The 20,850-nt window shown below is 41.7% G+C and overlaps 1 protein-coding gene across 1 annotated transcript in view; it reads left to right on the plus strand.

The window, feature by feature from the left end:
* The window catches only part of MAP3K4 (mitogen-activated protein kinase kinase kinase 4), a 116,550-nt gene that overhangs the window by 52,082 nt on the left and 43,618 nt on the right, over window positions 1–20,850 (plus strand). The window contains exon 5 of the mRNA XM_055433834.2: window positions 17,829–18,071. Within this exon, the coding sequence (XP_055289809.2) occupies window positions 17,829–18,071 (243 nt within the window). The remainder of the gene's footprint in view (window positions 1–17,828; window positions 18,072–20,850) is intronic.

The following is a 20,850-nucleotide window of genomic DNA, read 5'->3' on the forward strand; positions in this document are numbered from 1 at the left end:
ACTCTTTGCCGTTAAAAAGTGGCAAAACTCTCAAGGGTTTTTTTATATTGTTGGATATTGCTCTTGAGAGTGAAAGAGTATAAGCCATTCTTCTGTTGTGGTGAGTTTGCATGTTCGTCTGGCTAAAAGCGAAAGCGCCCAACTCTTTGAGATCCCTAATTACCGGAGTTAGGCTGTGATTCTAAATTTTAATAGCTATATATATATATATGTGTGTGTGTGTGTATGTGTATACATCTACTTTTTTAAAAAGCTTACTTACACCATCTGGATTGCTTTGGAGTCAGAGATGATAAAACATAAGATATTCTTTATTCGTTAAGATGGGAAGTATTGGAAGAGAACTCCAATTTGCAGAATTTTAAGTTTTAATCTGATGGCCAGATTATAAGCCTTTAGGAGAAGGGCTCAGACAGTCACATAATATAGCAAGATGTTTGCGGAATGAATCAATACTTTGTAGCTGTAAGAGGTTAGTTTACCTTGAGTACTATTTTGATTAAGTGAAGTCGCTCAGCTGTGTCTGACTCTTTGCCACCCTATGGACTGTATAGTCTGTCAGACTCCTCCGTCCATGGCATTTCCCAGGCACGAATACTGAAGTGGGTTGCCATTTCCTTCTCCAGGGATTATTTTGATTAGGAATCTCAAAAATGAATTTTCTTTGAGCAGTACTTTGACTCTGTGAATGACTTTATGAATATCTTTTTATTAGGGCAAATGATGTTTTTCCCTTTTAGTTCATGAATAACTGTTTTATAATAATAATTTATTATAGTAGAAGTTTCAAAGTCTGTCAAGCAAAACTAGATCCGTAATAAAGATTTGGCGTATGCTTCAACTAGTGAGCAGCTTATTTTGGTTTGGGTTTTTGGCTGGAGTTCAGTTCCAGCGAGGACACCTACGGGATGGGGTTGATTAATTTGTTTTGTTTTGTTTTTGGCTCTGTGGGCTTTTCTTTAGTTGCGGCCGGTAAGGTCCACTCTAGTTGCGGTGAGCGGGTTTCCTCCCGTTGCAGAGCGTAGGCTCCGGGGCCCACAGGCTTCAGTAGTTGCAGCACGCTGGCTCAATAGTTGTGGAACATGGGGTTAGTTGCCCTGTGGCCTGTGCGATCTTCCCAGACCAAGGAGCAAACCCTTGTCTTCTGCGTTGGCAAGCAATTTCCTCGCTTCTGGGCCACCAGGGAAGCCTGATTAATTTTTTCTCATGAAGCACTATTTTTGAAGTGATATCAGTGAAAAAGTCTGCCGTTATTACCTCACCTTTGATTCATTAGCTCTCATAGGAGAGAAGGGTTCATTGCTGAGGGGCTCAGGGTGGCGTGTTGGGGCTTCTTAAAACTGCTTTGCATTCCCTCCCGCAGACTGTCTTCCTCCCTGCCCTGGAACCTCTGTGGCATTGAATCCCTGCTTCTTCCGGCACAGCTTTGCATCACTTAGATGCGTTGGAACAAGGAAAAGATTGTGAATGAGTGCATTTTCTGTTAGAACACTTACTGAAAAAAGACAGTAGTAGGTAGCTCATAGTTTTGAGTTCTGTCAAAGTTGTATGCCTTTGGTGTGACCAGTTGAGATTTAACTGAATGAAAAAGTTATTATAGAAAAGAGAGACATACAAATTCAAAGTGTATGAATTAAAGGTGTTTATTAGAATGATTTGGAATTGTTTGCTTTTCAAAAAGAAATGAGGTACAGAAACACCTCTTGTTTTAAATTTTGGTTTATAAAATGTTGTGTTTGTCAAATAATGAAAGAGGAAATAACCAAGAGCTAAAATTCTGTGTTGGAGATTAATCCAAACTGGTAAAGGATAAGTCTCCAAAACGATAATTAACTCAATGGGAAAGTAAAACTTTATTTTTATTCCTATTTCAGGGACATAATTTCCATAAAGGAAGTGTACATGTATGTATATATATGAATATGTACACTCCCCCTCTGGGTTTGTTTTAGTTTTTATACTAAGTATGTCTGGGAAAGAGCCACAGTTTTTTTTTTTTTTTTTTAAGCTTTTTATTTTTTTATTTTATTTTATTTTTTTAATACAGTTAAAAGTATTTTTATTAAAAAAGCACAAATGCAAAGAAATGAACAGAGGAAAATTTATGCGTCGAACCTGGACTGGTCACTTATGATAATATACATGCTACAATTCCATTCTCCCCAATCATTCCACCTTCACCCTCTCCCACAGAGTCCCAAAGACTGTTCTAAATGCCTATGTCTCTTTTGCAGTCTCTTATACAGGGTTCAGGTTACCATTTTTCTAAATTCCATATATATGCGTTAATATACAGTATTGATGTTGTTCTTTCTGGCTTACTTCACTCTGTATAATTGGCTCCAATTTCATCCACCTCATTAAAACTGATTCAAATGCATTCTTTTTGATGGCTGAGAAATACTCCATTGTGTATATGTACCAAAGCTTTCTTATCCATTCATCTGCAGATGGACATCTAGGTTGCTTCCATGTCCTGGCTATTATAAACAGTGCTGCAATGAACATTGGAGTACATGTGTCTCTTTCAATTCTGGTTTCCTCGGTGTGTATGCCCAGGAGTGCGATCGCTGGATCATATGGCAGTTCTATTTCCAGTTTTCTGAGGAATCTCCACACTGTTCTCCATAGTGGCTGTACTAGTTTGCATTCCCACCAACAGTGTAAGAGGGTTCCCTTCTCTCCACACCCTCTCCAGCATTTATTGCATGTAGACTTTTGGATAGCAGCCATTCTGACTGGTGTGAAATGGTATCTCATTGTGGTTTTGATTTGCATTTCTCTGATGATGAGGGATGTTGAGCATTTTTTCATGTGTTTGTTAGCCATCTTTATGTCTTCTTTGGAGAAATGTCTGTTTAGTTCTTTGGCCCATTGTTTGATTGGGTCACTTAGTTTTCTGGAATTAAGCTGCAGGAGCTGCTTGTATAATTTGGAGATTAATCCTTTATCAGTTGCTTCATTTGCTATTATTTTCTCCCATTCTGAAGGCTGTCTTTTCACCTTGCTTATAGTTTCCTTTGCTGTGCAGAAGCTTTTGATTTTAATTAGGTCCCATTTGTTTATTTTTGCTTTTATTTCCAATATTCTGGGAGGTGGGTCTTGGAGGATCCTGCTGTGATTTATGTCGGAGAGTGTTTTGCCTATGTTCTCCTCTAGGAGTTTTATAGTTTCTGGTCTTACATTTAGATCTTTAATCCATTTTGAGTTTATTTTGGTGTATGGTGTTAGGAAGTGTTCTAGTTTCATTCTTTTACAAGTGGCTGACCAGTTTTCCCAGCACCACTTGTTAAAGAGACTGTCTTTTCTCCATTTTATATTCTTGCCTCCTTTGTCGAAGATAAGGTGTCCATAGGAGCGTGGATTTATCTCTGGGCTTTCTATTTTGTTCCATTGATCTATATTTCTGTCTTTATGCCAGTACCATACTGTCTTGATGATTGTGGCTTTGTAATAGAGCCTGAAGTCCGGCAGGTTAATTCCCCCAGTTCCATTCTTCTTCCTCAAAATTGCTTTGGCTATTCGAGGTTTTTTGTATTTCCATACAAATTGTGAGATTATTTGTTCTAGTTCTGTGAAAAATATTGTTGGTAGCTTGATAGGGATTGCATTGAATGTATAAATTACTTTGGGTAGTATACTCATTTTTACAATATTTATTCTTCCAATCCACGAACACGGTATATTTCTCCATCTATTCGTGTCCTCTTTGATTACTTTCACTAGTGTTTTATAGTTTTCTATGTACAAGTCTTTTGTTTCCTTAGGTAGATATATTCCTAAGTATTTAATTGTTTTCGTTGCAACAGTGAATGGAATAGTTTCCTTAATTTCTCTTTCTATTTTCTCATTATTAGTGTATAGGAATGCAAGGGATTTCTGTGTGTTGATTTTATATCCTACAACTTTACTGTAATCATTGATTAGCTCTAGTAGTTTTCTGGTAGAGTCTTTAGGGTTTTCTGTGTAGAGGATCATGTCATCAGCGAACAGTGAAAGCTTTACTTCTTCTTTTCCAATTTGTATTCCTTTTATGTCTTTTTCTGCTCTGATTGCTGTGGCCAAAACTTCCAGAACTATGTTGAATAGTAGTGGTGAGAGTGGGCACCCTTGTCTTGTTCCTGACTTTAGGGGAAATGCTTTCAGTTTTTCACCATTGAGGATAATGTTTGCTGTGGGTTTGTCATATATAGCTTTTATTATGTTGAGGTATGTCCCTTCAATTCCCACTTTCTGGAGGGTTTTTATCAAAAATGGATGTTGAATTTTGTCGAAGGCTTTCTCTGCATCTATTGAGATAATCATATGATTTTTATTTTTCAGTTTGTTAATGTGGTGTATTACGTTGATTGATTTGCGGATATTGAAGAATCCTTGCATTCCTGGGATAAAGCCCACTTGGTCATGATGTATGATCTTCTTAATGTATTGTTGGATTCTGATTGCTAGAATTTTGTTAAGGATTTTTGCATCTATGTTCATCAGTGATATTGGCCTGTAGTTTTCTTTTTTTGTGGGGTCTTTACCAGGTTTGGGGATTAGGGTGATGGTGGCCTCATAGAATGAGTTTGGAAGTTTCCCTTCCTCAGCTATTTTCTGGAAGAGTTTGAGTAGAATAGGTGTTAGCTCTTCTCTAAATTTTTGGTAGAATTCAGCTGTGAAGCCGTCTGGACCTGGGCTTTTGTTTGCTGGGAGATTTTTGATTACATTTTCAATTTCCGTGCTTGTGATGGGTTTGTTCAGATTTTCTATTTCTTCCTGGTTCAGTTTTGGAAAGTTGTACTTTTCTAGGAATTTGTCCATTTCTTCCAGGTTATTCATTTTATTGCCATATAATTGCTGATAGTATTCTCTAATAATCCTTTGTATTTCTGTGTTGTCAGTTGTGGTCTCTCCATTTTCATTTCTAATTTTATTGATTTGGTTCTTCTCCCTTTGTTTCTTGATGAGTCTGGCTAGTGGTTTGTCAATTTTATTCACCTTCTCAAAGAACCAGCTTTTGGCTTTGTTGATTTTTGCTATGGTCTCTTTTGTTTCTTTTGCATTTATCTCTGCCCTAATTTTTATGATTTCTTTCCTTCTACTGACCCTGGGGTTCTTCATTTCTTCCTTTTCTAGTTGCTTTAGATGTAGAGTTAGGTTATTTAGTTGACTTTTTTCTTGTTTCTTGAGGTGTGCCTGTATTGCTATGAACTTCCCCCTTAGCACTGCTTTTACAGTGTCCCAGAGGTTTTGGGTTGTTGTGTTTTCATTTTCATTCATTTCTATGCATATTTTGATGTCTCTTTTGATTTCTTCTATGATTTGTTCATTATTCAGCAGCGTGTTGTTCAGTCTCCATATGTTGGCACTTTTAATAGTTATTCTCCTGTAATTGAGATCTAATCTTACTGCATTGTGGTCAGAAAAGATGCTTGGAATGATTTCAATTTTTTTGAATTTACCTAGGCTAGATTTATGTCCCAGGATGTGATCTATCCTGGAAAAGGTTCCGTGTGCGCTTGAGAAAAAGGTGAAATTCATTGTTTTGGGGTGAAATGTCCTATAGATATCTATTAGGTCTAACTGTTCTATTATATCATTTAAAGATTGTGTTTCCTTGTTAATTTTCTGTTTAGTTGATCTATCCATAGATGTAAGTGGGGTGTTAAAATCTCCCACTATTATTGTGTTATTGTTAATTTCCCCTTTCATACTTGTTAGTAATTGTCTTACATATTGCGGTGCTCCTATGTTAGGTGCATAAACATTTATAATTGTTATATCTTCTTCTTGGATTGATCCTTTGATCATTATGTAGTTTCCTTCTTTGTCTCGTTTCACAGCCTTTGTTTTAAAGTCTATTTTATCTGATATGAGTATTGCTACTCCTACTTTCTTTTGGTCTCTATTTGCATGGACTATCTTTTTCCAGCCCTTCACTTTCAGTCTGTATGCGTCCCTCGTTTTGAGGTGGGTCTCTTGTAGACAACATATATGGGGGTTTTGTTTTTGTATCCATTCAGCCAGCCTTTGTCTTTTGGTTGGGGCATTCAACCCATTTACGTTTAAGGTAATTATTGAAAAGTACGATCCCGTAGCCATTTTCTTTATTGCTTTGGGTTCAAGTTTATACACTCTTTCTGTGATTCCTATCTATAGAAGATCCTTTAGCATTTGTTGGAGAGCTGGTTTGGTGATGCTGAATTCCCTCAGCTTTTGCTTGTCTGTAAAGCTTTTGATTTCTCCTTCATATTTGAATGAGATCCTTGCTGGGTATAGTAATCTGGGCTGTAGGTTATTTTCTTTCATCACTTTAAGTATATCTTGCCACTCCCTTCTGGCCTGAAGAGTTTCTGTTGAAAGATCAGCTGTTATCCTTATGGGAATCCCCTTGAGTGTTATTTGCTGCTTTTCCCTTGCTGCTTTTAATATTTGTTCTTTGTGTTTGATCTTTGTTAATTTGATTAATATGTGTCTTGGAGTATTTCGCCTTGGGTTTATCCTGTTGGGGACTCTCTGGATTTCTTGGACTTGGGTGATTATTTCTTTCCCTATTTTAGGGAAGTTTTCAACTATTATCTCCTCAAGTATTCTCTCATGGTCTTTCTTTTTGTCTTCTTCTTCTGGGACTCCTACGATTCGAATGTTGGAGCGTTTAACATTGTCCCAGAGGTCTCTAATATTGTCCTCATTTCTTTTAATTCGTTTTTCTTTTTTCCTCTCTGTTTCATTTATTTCTACAATTCTATCTTCTAGTTCGCTTATCCTGTCTTCTGCCTCTGTTATTCTACTGTTTGTTCCCTCCAGAGTGTTTCTGATCTCATCTATTGCATTATTCATTGTATATTGACTCTTTTTTATTTCTTCTAAGTCCTTATTAAATCTTTCTTCCATCTTCTCAATCCTTTTCTCCAGGTTATTTATCTGTAACTCCATTTTGCTTTCAAGATTTTGAATAATTTTCACCATCAAAATTCGAAATTCTTTATCAGGTAGATTCCCTATATCTTCTTCTTTTGTTTGTGTTGGTGGGCAATTATCTTGTTCCTTTACTTGCTGGGTATTTCTCTGCCTCTTCATCTTGCTTATATTGCTTTGCTTGGGGTGTCCTTTCCCTCTTCTTGCAGTTTGTGGAGTTCTCTTTATTATGTAGTTTCTTCGCTGTGTGTGGGGTTGGACAGGTGACTTGTCCGGGTTCCCTGGTTAGGGAAGCATGTGTCAGTGTTCTGGTGGGTGGAGCTGGATTTCTTCTCTTTCCTTTAGAAGACAATGGGCTGCTTTTCTGGGAGCCTGATGTCCTCTGCCAGTATTCAGAAGTTGTTTTGTGGACTTTACTCCACGTTCAAATGTTCTTTTGATGAATTTGTGGGGAAGAAAGTGGTCTCGCCATCTTGTTCCTTCCTTCCCAGAACACTGGATTCTTATATTCCACTTGGTCGTGGAGTATCTCTTCCCAGCTGCTCCAGCAAGGCGCAGCCGCTGTACCTTACCTTGGACGAGGGGTATCTCCTCAAGGCCGCCCCTCCTGCTTTGAATGTGGATCAGCTCCTCTCGGCCCTCCGGTGCCCAAGCAGCCACCGCCTCCTGGACGTGGTACAGCTCCTCTCGGCCACCGCCCTAACCCTGGGCGCAGGGCAGCTCCTCTCAGCCACGATTCTGCACGTGGTCGGTTGCGCCGGGAGCCGGGCGTCTCTCGCGTCTGCGCCGCCGGGAGCCGGGCGTCTCTCGCGTCTGCGCCGCCGGGAGCCGGGCGTCTCTCGCGTCTGCGCCGCCGGGAGCCGGGCGTCTCTCGCGTCTGCGCCGCCGGGAGCCGGGCGTCTCTCGCGTCTGCGCCGCCGGGAGCCGGGCGTCTCTCGCGTCTGCGCCGCCGGGAGCCGGGCGTCTCTCGCGTCTGCGCCGCCGGGAGCCGGGCGTCTCTCGCGTCTGCGCCGCCGGGAGCCGGGCGTCTCTCGCGTCTGCGCCGCCGGGAGCCGGGCGTCTCTCGCGTCTGCGCCGCCGGGAGCCGGGCGTCTCTCGCGTCTGCGCCGCCGGGAGCCGGGCGTCTCTCGCGTCTGCGCCGCCGGGAGCCGGGCGTCTCTCGCGTCTGCGCCGCCGGGAGCCGGGCGTCTCTCGCGTCTGCGCCGCCGGGAGCCGGGCGTCTCTTGCGTACATCTTATTTTCTCCCTAAGACAGAGTGAGAGCCACAGTTTTAAAATCAAATAACTGGATTCCATTTCTTGATGCAACGCTTTCTCGCTACACAACTTTGTTAATGACTTAATCTTCCTGATCCCAAGTCTTCACATGTGTAAAATGATATAGTAATACTTTCCTACCTCACAGGGTTGTTGTGAGGCTTAAAAAGATATCTGTGTAAATAGTTAAATGCAAATAGAAACTATTTTTTTTTTTTTTAGAAGTTTGATTAACATTTTCCTCCCTTGAAGCTGACTGTACACTAGTAGGGGCTAGACAAGTCTATATTTTTATTTTATAAGTGTATTTTTAGCTTTTCAGTTCAGTCGTGTCCCACTATTTGCGACCCCATGAACTGTAGCACGCCAGGCCTCCCTGTCCGTCACCAACTCCTGGAGTCCACCCAAACTCATGTCCATTGAGTCGGTGATGCCATCCAACCATCCCATCCTCTGTCGTCCCCTTCTCCTCCTGCCCTCAATCTTTCCCAGCATCAGAGACTTTTCAAATGAGTCAGCTCTTAACATCAGGTGGCCAAAGTATTGGAGTTTCAGCTTCAACACCAGTCCTTCCAATGAACACCCAGGACTGATCTCCTTTAGGATGGACTGGTTGGATCTCCTTGCAGTCCAAGGGACTCGCAAGAGTCTTCTCCAACACCACAGTTCAAAAGCATCAATTCTTTGGTGCTCAGCTTTCTTTATAGTCCAACTCTCACATCCATATATGACTACTGGAAAAATCATAGCCTTGACTAGACAGACAGACCTTAGTTGGCAAAGTAATGTCTCTGCTTTTTAATATGCTGTCTAGGTTAGTCATGACTTTCCTTCCAAGGAGTAAGCGTCTTTTAATTTTAGCTTTTAATCTCTTTCAAATAATTGTACATTTTTAAAGGCATACATTTTAATTAATGGGTAACCTTTTAGGTTTGAGGACAATTTTATTTTCATTCCTAATTGTTAGAAACATCTTGCCCAACTGTTACTGCAGATTGCACCCAATACATTTCTTCCATTCTGCACAGTTTCTATGGCTTATGTGATAATAGCAATGAATACAATTGAAGGATTTTGTAGAAAAGAATTATGATATTTGATTGCTCTCATATATGACTGTATTTTTATTTCTTATGATTAAGTTACTTGCAACTTGTGTTTGTAAATAGCATCTAATGTTTAATTCTCGCTGGCTTGTAAACATGCTTTATTTATAAAACAGCTTTCCCTAAAAAAAAAACATACTTCAGTGTCCTTAAGTTTAAAAAGTGTAGCTAGTGGTACTAAAAAATGTGTTTGCAGATTGATCTGGTGATGCCGGTGTCATCAGTACCCTTAATGGTTTGTTAAAAATCAAGTAACGCTGTAGCCCCTGCCGTTGTGCTGTTGGTACTCGGTCGCTCAGTCCCGTCGACTCTCTTGCGAGCCCCGGGACTGTAGCCCGCCAGGCCCCTCTGTCCATGGGATTTCCCAGGCAAGCGCACTGGCGCGGGCTGCCGTTTCCTACTCCAGGGGCCGTCCTCACCCAGAGACTGAGCCCGCATCTCTTGCATCTGCCGCATCGTCAGATTCTTGATCGCTGCTCCACCTGGGAAGCCCCTGTAGCTCCCCAGGCCCATACATTCGTTTTCTCAGGACATGTTTCTAATTGCATGTGCAGTCTCTGGTTACAAGTGAGTTCGTTTGTGAAGTTCAGTTTTTAAGACAGTTGTTTCGATCTCGAAAATAATTATCCAGAGAAACTGCCGTAAATGAGTTTCAGGCCTTCAAATAAAACTTAGGAAAATCCAAGTAACTGAACTAACAAGGCCAGCTAAAATTTTATTCCTGGCAGCAAGGCCAACATAATGTCAGAGTCACAAATGAGAGAAAACGTCTCCTCACGACCACCACCTTTGCTTTTGGACCTGGAAGTGAACCCAGCTCTTTCTCAGGCTCACTCACTCATGTCCTGGTTTTCCTTTTTCTTGATGTTCAGACCATCCCAGGACCTCAGTCCTCCTTAATTCCCCACTGTGCTGTAGTGTAGGTTCTGCTGAACGAAGTGTAGTTGATCTCAAGTCTGAGGGATAAATGTACTGAGAGCCATTTCAGAGCAGTGTGTGCTGCTGCCTTTTATGATAGGGATTTTTTAGCTTCCGATTTCTGCTCCTTCTCCATCAGATACTGCTTGTAGAGTATCCCTCCCAGCTTTCCTTAAAAATTAATAGGAATCCTCTCAGTCCAGTGGTTCCTAGGTAGCCTTCCCTACAGTTACTCTAGCTGTAGGTTTTGTTATGTTGTTTATAATTCAGTTTTAGCTTAAAGAGTAAAACAAGAAACTGTAAATGTATATAAAAGATTGATCCTTCATTTCAAAACTGCCTACATGCAATTGCTTTTTTTTTTTTTAGTACACTTGTAATCATGAATACTTTCAGATTTTTAGGGAACTTACAAAGATAGTACACAATTTTCATATGATCTTCATCCAGTTTCCTCTGATATTGACATCGTTCTCAACTCTGGTCCACTTGTCAAAATTAATATACTAACATTGGTGCAAAATACCATTAACTAAGTTACAGACATTATTTGTATTTTTGTTCTTCCGCTAATGTCCCTTGCTTGCTCCAGGATCCAGTCAGGGCCACCCCACTGCATTTGGTCAATGTGTCTTCTTAGCGTCTTCTGACCTGTGGCAGTTCTCAACGTTCTTTATTTTTCATGACCCGGATGGCTCGTAGAATACTCTTGCATTTGAGTCTGTCTGATGTTTTCTCATGATTAGACTGGATGAGTGTCTGTATGTAATGGGCTTCTGTAGAGCATCACAAAGTTGGAGTGCCCTCGTGCTGATGTCGACCTTGACGACTTGATCCACATGGTGTCTGCAAGGTTCTTCCACAGGTGACCATTTTTCCCTGTCCATGCCCTGTTCTTCGGAAGGAAGTCACTAAGTGCAACCCACTCTCAAGGGGACGGGAACCAAGCTCCGCCTCCAGGGGTGGAGAGTGTGGACATACATACTTGGAATTCTTCTGTAAAGAAGGTTTGCCTCTTCTGTCCCTTTTTTTTCCAGTTATTTATCTATCTCAGTATGGACTCATAAATCTCTGTTTTCTACTTTGGGTGTCGTTCAGTGGTACTGTTGCTTATTTTCCTGCTCGAGTTGTTCCTGCTTTGGCCATTGGAGCTCCTTCAGGTGGCTTCTGTATCCTTGTCATACGCTTTCCTTTTTGTGTGTGTGGTCTTGCTTTTTGAGCAGTTTCTTGCTTTTTGGCATCATCTTATATTTCCCCTGTTCCAGTCCTGAAATCAGCCATTTCTCTAAGGAGCTCTTGTTCCTTTTGGAGAATGGGATTTAGGAATGGAGCCCTGGGCCCCGGATGTGTTCATTACTACTGGGGTATCATTACTTCCAGGCGCTCTCAGTGATAGAGTTAAAAAATATAGTCTTGTCATCCATGTATAAACACACAGATCTATCATATGTGTCTTTCTGCCTGCCTGTCTGTTAAAAGTGAACATGAGTTCATACTGATGTCTCAGATGCTAATCAGCTCCACTGCTTCTATCCCTGCCTTGTTGTAACTTACTTCTCTTGCAGTGAGAAACCTGGCTCCCATTACCGCAGGGGATTTATTATATTTGTGCAACCCTAGTTGGCATGTAAGGTAGTCTTAGAATTGCCAACTAGGACCCCTCTGAGGACTGAATTTACCAACTAGAGTAGTGCTTAATTGTACACACGGTTCTCTGTGTCTGTAGCCTTAGAGCATGGAGATGGAACATAGTTTCCCACAGTTAAGTGAGCACCTTTTCCTTCATGGTCTACAGTGCGGTTATAGCATGCATTTGTAATACAGTTATCTCAGTCTGTCCTGGGGTCCCCTCTTTCCTAGCTGATGTTTTTTAAGTTGCATACTATAAAGTTCATTCTTTGTGTTATATAACTCTCTGGGTTCTGTGCGTTTAATTTGTTGAACATCTATAAAATGTCTAAGCTCTAGACTGTGATAGTTATTTTATGCTCCTCTGTTTTTGCTCTACCTTATGAAACTTAAGAAAGAAAATGAAAAACTATATTTTAACGTACAAAAAAATTAGCTGACTTTGACTGTGTATTACCATGCATAATACTCCAAATTCCAGGAAGATTTTTGGTTACTTTATTACTTTTTTGTATTAGGACTGGATCATGTAATTATTATAAGCCTAGTGACCAATGAAATATTGTTTGTCTTTGGATCTGGCTATAATTATGCTCTTTTTCCCCCCATAATCACAAGAAACCCTGAAGAGGTTTTCTTTTATATTCAGAATGCGCAGAAGAATGTAGAAACTAGGGAAGTGTTAATCACTCAGTCATGTTCAACTCTTTGCAACATCGTGGTCTGTAGCCCACCAGGCTCCTCTGTCCATGGGATTCTGCAGGCAAGAATACTGGAATGGGTTGCTATTTCCTCCTCCAGGGGATCTTCCCGACCCAGGGATCGAAGCCAGGTCTTCTGCATTGCAGGCAGATTCTTTACCATCTGAGCCAGCAGGGAAGTCCAACTCCAACTGCTGCTGCTGCTGCTAAGTCACTTCAGTCGTGTCCGACTCTGTGTGACCCCATAGACGGAAGCCCACCAGGCTCCCCCATCCCTGGGATTCTCCAGGCAAGAACACTGGAGTGGGTTGCCATTTCCTTTTCCAGTGTGTGAAAGTGAAAAGTGAAAGTGAAGTCGCTCAGTCGTGTCCGACCCTTAGCGACCCCACGGACTGCAGCCTACCAGGCTCCTCCATCCATGGGATTTTCTAGGCAATAGTACTGGAGTGGCTTGCCATTGCCTTCTCCGCCAACTCCAACTAGAAACTAGGATATATATAAGCTGTTATCATTTATTGAGTCTTACCATGTGCTAGATACAACAGCCAAATGAAGTGGCGTTGTTATTTTTCAGGGAAGGAGAGGTGGGGGATAAGTCACCCCAAAGCACAGAAGCTCTATATTGTGGGAGGGCTTCGCACCCAGGATTTGCGGACACCGGGCTTTTAACTGTGCTGGTGGTTTCCAAGCCTGGCTGCGCATCAGCATTACCTCAGGAGCTTTTAAAAACACTTGTCTTTGCCCTTCTGGGCTAGAGGGCAGGTCAGACTCTCTCATGGTAGGACATACGCACTGCCATTCTTAACCTCGAGTGACCTTTATTTGAATCCAGACCAGCACCAGTGCAGCTGAGAGTCCGCCCCTTGGAAGCACCCTGAGTAGACTACAGTACTCCCTTACCCGTCTCCACGGTCAGTGTTCAGTACAACTGTTGTCATAGCTAAGTTTTTATTTGTTGTAATCATCACCTGTCTGACTTTGTTAGGAAAGTTATAGGAACTTTTGAAGAAAAGCTGCCCTAACCCATTTTTAAAATAATTTTTATTGGAGTATCCTTGCTTTGAAAAAAAGTCTTTTATTCTTATTTTTTCTGACTTTTATTCTTTATTTTTTTACAGTAGGAGGTTGTTTTTATTGAAGAATAGCTGGTGTATATATTATCTGTTGCACAGGTGCAGTGTAGTGGTTTGCAGTGTTTGAAGCTTATACTCCATTTATAGTTATAGAATTCTGTCTGTATTCCCTGTGTGGTGCAGTGTAGCCTTGTAGCTTATTTGTTTTATACGTAGTAGTTTATATCTCTCTGTCCCTTCCCCCACGCTGCCCCTCCCTGCTTCATTCTTCCCACTGGTAACCACTGTGGAGGCTGCTATCTGTAAGTCTGCTTTTTTGTTATATTCTCTAGTTTCTTGTATGTTTCAGATTCTTTTATGGGACATCATACAGTATGTGTCTTTCTCTGTCTGACTATTTCGCTTAGAGTAATACCCTCCGTGTCCATTCATGTTGCTGCAGATGGCAAAATTTCATTGTCTTTTTGGCTGGATGCTATTCTGGAAGGAGAGGGGAGCCTGGTGGGCTGCAGTCCATGGGGTCGCAGAATCAGACATGACCTAGTGACTAAACAGCGACAAGTATTCTCTTGTATATATGTAGCACATCTTTAGCCATTCACCTGTTGATGGACAGTTAGGTTGCCTCTGTGTCTCGGCAATTGTAAATAATGCCGCTGTGAACATTGGAGCGTATGTGTCTTTTCAGATTGCTTCCCTGGTAGCTTAGCAGTAAAGAATCCACCTGTCAATATAGGAGATGTGGGTTAGATCCCTGGGTCAGGAAGATACCCTGGAGAAGGAAGTGGCAACCCACTCCAGTATTCTTGCTTGAGAAATCCCATGGGCAGAGGAACCTGGCGGGCTACTGTCCATGGGGTAGCAAAAGAGTCAAACCCGACTTGGTGACTAAAGAACAGAAAAGAAACATCTTTTCAAATTAGTGTTTTTGTTTCTGGATCTATACCCAGGAGTGGAATTTCTGGGTTGTAAGGTGGTTCTGTTTTTAGTTTTTTTGAGAAACCTCCATACTGTTTTGCATGGTGGCTGTACCAGTTTCCACCCCACATACATGAATTCTCTAGTTGAATAACTGGAAAGATAATATGCACATGCTTGCTTATTTGCCTATAGGTTTTTGTTTTGTTTTGTTTTCTTAAAGGAAGCACACTTACATGAGACAGAGTAGGAAGTTGAGATGTATTATTTTTGACTGCCGTGAGCCAGCTGAATCAAACTCGATGTAATTGAAAAAGATGAAAGAACAGAACTCGTCAGCTTGCGGTGGAGAACTGAATCTGTGATGATGGTGACTAGACTAGTAGCTGGTCTCGAATACCCGTCTTATGGAGGGGGTTGGTCAAGTAACTTGGTCAAGGTCGCAAGACCAGTGAGCGGTAGAGTCAGGGTGTGAGACCAGAGCTCCCTCTCCTTGCCACTGCTGTGTCCTGCCTCCCCAAGTTACGTTGGGTCCCACACAGTGCCTTCAGTTTATCTGGTGGATTCGGGTCTTAGCTGCCGCACGGGGAGGCTTCGCTGTTTCCCATGGGACCTTTCCTTGTGGTGCATGGGCCCTCGGGCTGTGGCCTGCAGGCTCTGGAGCGCACTGGCCCGAGGTTGCAGCCATCAGGCTTAGTTGCCCCGCGGGATGTGGGATTTAGTTCCCCGACCAGGAATCGAACCTTCATCCCTTGGATTGCAAGGCAGATTCTTAACTCCTGGACCACCAGGGAAGTCTCTTTAAATATTTTTTGACATAATGGCCAGTGTTGAAAGCACAAAGAAAATTTCACATGAAAATCTGGATTTTTTGTTTTTCTTGAAATCCTGGGAGGTCTGTCAGCACTGGCCCCATCCCCGCAGTAGCGTGTGGCGTGCTTGTGCCCGCTTTGCACACGCCCGTCGTTTGGGAGTCGGGCCTCGTCTCATCTTTTTGGTGGGCTTGTCTCTCTGGCATCCTGTCACTGCCTGTAGGCTTATTCTGCCCCTTCTCTCTCAGCTTACAGTCACCGTGTGTCAGATTCCAACATGATCCTTTTCTGTTTTCATTTTTAAACATGCTGTTTATTTTCAGTACTTTAGGGAAAGAGAGAAATAGGAGAGGGTTTAGGCTGTTCTTGCACCTTACTGCCCTTTCCCCTCCCCGTGTTTTATTACAATTGGGAATTTAAGATCCAAGTTTTCCCTTATAGTATGCTTTTACAATTTTTTTCAGTTTCCAATATTCCTTGCTAGTACTTGACTTGGAGTCCTTGGAGTTGTATCTGCCTCTGTACCTTCTTTTCTTTTAGATTCACGGCTTCTCATTTCCTTGGGCATCCATTCTTACCAATTTTGATTTGACTCAACTCTCCTGTTCTTCCTCGGGTAGATTTTTAGAGAAGGTAAATGAGTTGTACTTGAGTTCTTCCCTGTTCAGAGCGCGTTTTCCTTTTTCCTCACAAGTCAGGGATAGCTTGACTCTGCAGAAATGTCTCCCCCACCTCTCCCTTTTGTTCTTTCTGGAACTCCCCTTATTACGTTACAGCTTCCAGATCTGCCCTCCAGGTCTCTTGTCACTCAGAATTTCTGTTCCTTTTTCTTTTGCCCTAAGTCGTAGTGGTCATTTCTGCAGTTAATTTCTAAATTATTTCTAATTTGTATATTCAGGTTTTAACATCCTTCCTTCTGTCTTCACTGCCTTCATGGATTTTATTTAAGGAATCTTGGTTGGTTTTTTTTTCCCCAGAGGAGTTTAGTGAGATTTGCGTTAGGAGTATTTTTGCCCTTCTGTCCTGTGCCCTGCATCATTAAATCAGTGTCAGCTTTTCTGACTCTTCACCTCAGTCTCCCTCGTTAAAACTGCCGTTCCCTCTTCCATGATCAGGAGCTCTGTAACGTCTCTTCCTCTCTGTCTGGATGGGTTGGTGCAGCAGGCAGCGCCAGCAAGAATGCGTCTCCTCGAGTTGTGTGGGCCTGGCCGCTGGATCTCCGGGCCATCTTACAATTGTTGAGAAGGAGGGATGGTCCCTTCCCAGTGAGCCTGAAGCGGATGAATCAGCAGGCTGGAACTACAGAGAACGCCAAAACCGTTCTTCAGAAGTTTATCCTAGAAAGTTTGCCGAGTTTTGTCGAGCTCTAAATAAACATTTTATCTGATGTCATTGTCCACACCAGAAGAAACGAGCATTTATACCGCCAAAAGCGTTCACACAGACATGTCTTAACCCTGACCACATTTATCACAAGTAACCATTTTTTTAAACTATGCAGCTATTTTAGAAATTATTGCCTGTTACGGGAAACTAAAAGTATGTATTAATTTAAATGCAAAAATATGTGTGGACAATAAAAGAATGTGAGTTGGGAGACCAGTTAAGAGGAGTAGCTGTAATTAGTGATGTTATAAGTTGAAGAAAAGTTGAGATTTTCGAATTTTGATGGCTTCAGTTTTCTCAATAAAAGTAGAAGGCAAGGTCTTGGAGTGATTGGTCGGGATGGTATTGCCAGAGGTTTAAGAACACTGGGAGACCTTCAGATCTGCTGTTTCAGGGGGAGAGCATGAGGAATTTGATGGGTGACTGTATGAACGGTGAGCAACAGTAGGATTCCTAGGAAACATCAGATAGACAGATTTTGAGTGGGACCGGCCAGGTTAATTTTATGATTTTTTTTTTTAGCCTTTGCTTGATGTAACTCAGGAGAACAGATGGACAAAAGACTTGATCGAACCCACAGTTATTATGTTTCACAAATGGCTATCTGGTTTTGTAATCTCTCAAATTTAATGATTCTCTGGTTTTCTTAGTCTAGAGATAGTTGTAGATAATACTGTGTATAACATCAGAACTAAATGTTCCAGTTAAGTATGATAAGAACTGTATAATGAAAAAGATGAACTTGATTCTTTTTCTACTATGCTTTTTTGATAAAGGTATTATACAATTTTATTTTTAGTTCTTGTGTGTGTGTATGCTAAATTTCTTCAGTCGTATCTGACTCTTTGCGACCCTATGGACCACAGCTCACCAGGCTCCTCTGTCCATGGGATTCTCCAGGCAAGAATACTGGAGTGGGTTGCGGTGCCCTTCTCCAGGGATCCAGGGGTCGAACTCGTGCCTCTTAGGTCTCCTGCATTAGTTCTTGTTATTGTTTTCTAATACTCCTAGAGCTTTTTAGGTCTGTGTTGAAAATGGTGAATTATTCTAAAGACTATTTCTCCTGTAAAATTACAATGTTTATTGGTTTGTCAGCAAATTTTAGAGCTTTCTTGCGTTTGTGTTGCAGTTTTCTGAATTTCCAGATCCCATGTGGGGTTCAGATTATGTACAGCTGTCCAGGACGCCACCTTCCTCGGAGCAGAAGTGCAGCACCGTGTCCTGGGAGGAGCTGAGGTCCATGGATTTACCCTCCTTCGAGCCTGCCTTCTTAGTCCTCTGTCGAGTCCTTCTGAACGTCATTCACGAATGTCTCAAATTGAGGCTGGAACAGAGACCCGCTGGAGAGCCATCCCTCTTGAGTATTAAGCAGGTTTGTCTCAAGGACTTTCAGAAAATGTCGAGTTCTTACTATATTTTTTCTATAGACTCGAATTTTTCTTCTTAGGATTTTTCCCCCTAATTGTTGCAAATGGTGAAAATTAGTGTGTGTTAGTGTTCTAAGCTGCTCTCTGTTGGGTGATTTAAAATGTTCTTTCCCACGCAGTCTTTAAAAATGAGGTGGTGGTCCCGCCCTTTCTGTCTTCCGCTTCCTTATTCTCAAGGGATGTACACGCTGGTATGACCCTCTGTATCCTGTTACCATCAGTCTTTGAAGACTGGAAACTTAAAATTCATTCAAAAGAGAGACTTTAAAGTCTTTATAATTTTGTTCTTTTTGCAGCTTTGTGTAGACAGGTGAAGCTCTGCAGTATGCAGGGAGGGGGTGTGTTTGGACATTTTGCTTGCTTAGGCACTTGTGCAGTTTCAGCAGTAATGACAGCTCCCGCCTTCTCAGGTGGGGTTTTCAGGGGTTGCTACTCCAGAGGTAATGGAGGAGTGGCTGGGAGCAGCGGCATCAGCAGACTGAGCGCTTATATTCGCACCTCACGATGTTCCCATATTGACATTCATTATATGAAATAGCCACAGTGGATTTCGATTTTTTGTGTGTGTGGCCTGCGATTGTCCATCCCCAGGGAGTTAGGTCTGGGAGCTCGTTGGCCCTGAATGTCAGACGGGCAGCAGGGACGAGTGCTGATTGAAGGACAGGCGGGTGGGACGTACAGAAGAGGCCCTGGTATGGTTTGTTCTGTGGTGTGGAGCCCGGCGACCGATAGGACTGGAGGGCCAGCCCTGCACCTCATCACGTCTCTTCCCGTCCAGCCCCGGCCCGAGCTCTGTGTCCACCTTTGAGTTTTTTCCATCTCACCTTCTTGGTTCTGGTCACTGGCTGCGGTCCACAAGGGCCGTACTTTCCACTTCTCCTCCATATCACTGCAGTTACTTAGGACGTTTGGTAAAAATACCTTACCCCCCCTGCCCACAGAACAAATACATACTTCAGGAATATAACCAGGTGAGACAAGGGGGCGTTTACCTTTTACTGATGGGGCTGTTGTGAGGATTAAACAGTCATTTATGTTAAAACATCTTGGAAAGTAAAACACCAATACTTGCATTGATGTAGCTTTGTTGTGGTTACTTAGTTCCTAAGTCATGTCAGATCTTTTGCAACCCTATGGACTGTAGCCCACCAGACTCTCTGTCCCTGGGATTTCCCAGGCAAGAATACTGGAGTGGGTTGCCCTTTCTTCCTCCAGGGGATCTTCGCAATCCATGGATCAAACCTGTGTCTCCTGCACTGGCAGGCGAGTTCTTTACTGCTGAACCACCTGGAAAGCCCAGTGTAGCATTATTAGAGTAAAAATAAAATAGAAATTTTGACTATAATGTATTCAGATTGAGTTGTAAGCACCTAAGTGACATTCTTAACAGAAATTTATGTTAATACTTTATAATAGATTTAATTATAACCATTGCTCTCTTATTGTGAGTGATTATTTTAAAAACATTTTGAAGGGGATCTTGTTATAAAGCAATCCATGTTTATTTTAGAAAAATCTGAAAAGTACAGAAAATTTGAAAAGTACAGACAAAAATGAAAGCTATCCTCTTATTCTGCTATTCGGAGATAACCGCTGTAACATTTTGGTATACTGCTCTCTGTTTGTTTTTCTATATGTACATACTTTCTACACATGTAATAATTTTAAAAGGAAAAGAATACGAGTTTTCACCCTTAAATGTTTTTCAGAAATAAGACTTTAAATGACTGCACTAGTACTTTGCTGTATCAGTGCATCGTAATTTATCTCATCTTCATTGTTTTGGGTGATATCGTGACAAATATATTTGTGTATCGGTTAGACTGCTTACTGTTTGAGTATGAAATGTGGATGTTAACGAGTGAGCCGCACGTGTTTGGAGTCTAGTAAGTTTGTGCCAGTTCACTTTCCCTGCAGCATCGCTGTGGTTCCTTCTGTGTCTTGATTAATGCATCTTATGGCTAATGTGACGGTGATCTGGTCCCACAGCCCCTGCTGGTTAGAATGTGAGGGAACGTGACCAGCGTGTTATTAATGGAAGGACTGTACAGGTCCTGCAATTCCGTCTCCCCCTCCGTTCTCACAGTGCCTTCCCCGGGGCAGGTTTTACTCACCCTTTTGTTTTCTTTAAAATGCACTCCCCCTCTTCTATTTAATTCCATCAGATTTATCTTAGGTTTTTTTTTTTTTTTTATGATGATAGAGTTTTTTTTGATGGTAAAAGCCACAAATCACAGTAGTTAACTATGCTAAATTATTACAAAGGCCCCTAGGCTCTGTGATATGTGAGTACATTTGAATCTTTATTAATGTTTTTTTTTGTTGTTGTTGTTAAAAAGGACCAGTCTCATGAGGACATTTTTTTTTTTGTTGTCTTATATTCCTTGTCTTATAATGTGAGCTAGAAGAAAAAATAGCTTTTTTTCTGAAGCATTTATTTTCTGTGAAACCTTTATTTGTGGAATATATTTCAGCAGATCAGTTTTCTGCGTATATATTTTCTTTGTGTACTCACGCTGTAATACTGAATACTTTTGTTTTCACTGATTTGTTCTAATTACTCAGTTGAGATTACTGAGTTATTTATGTTAACGAACTGATAAAGAATCTGGAACTGATAAAGAAGTATTTTAGGGTTCTCGCTGCCTTTTCGCTGAGTTTCTTGAGGGTTTGCGCGGGAACTGTGTGAAAGCCAGCGGCCATCCGCTGGCACTTGTGTGATGG

The sequence above is a fragment of the Moschus berezovskii genome, chromosome 10 (genome assembly GCF_049115385.1).
Source record: "Moschus berezovskii isolate FMDL1 chromosome 10, NW_MosBer_1.0, whole genome shotgun sequence".
NCBI lineage: Eukaryota > Metazoa > Chordata > Mammalia > Artiodactyla > Moschidae > Moschus > Moschus berezovskii.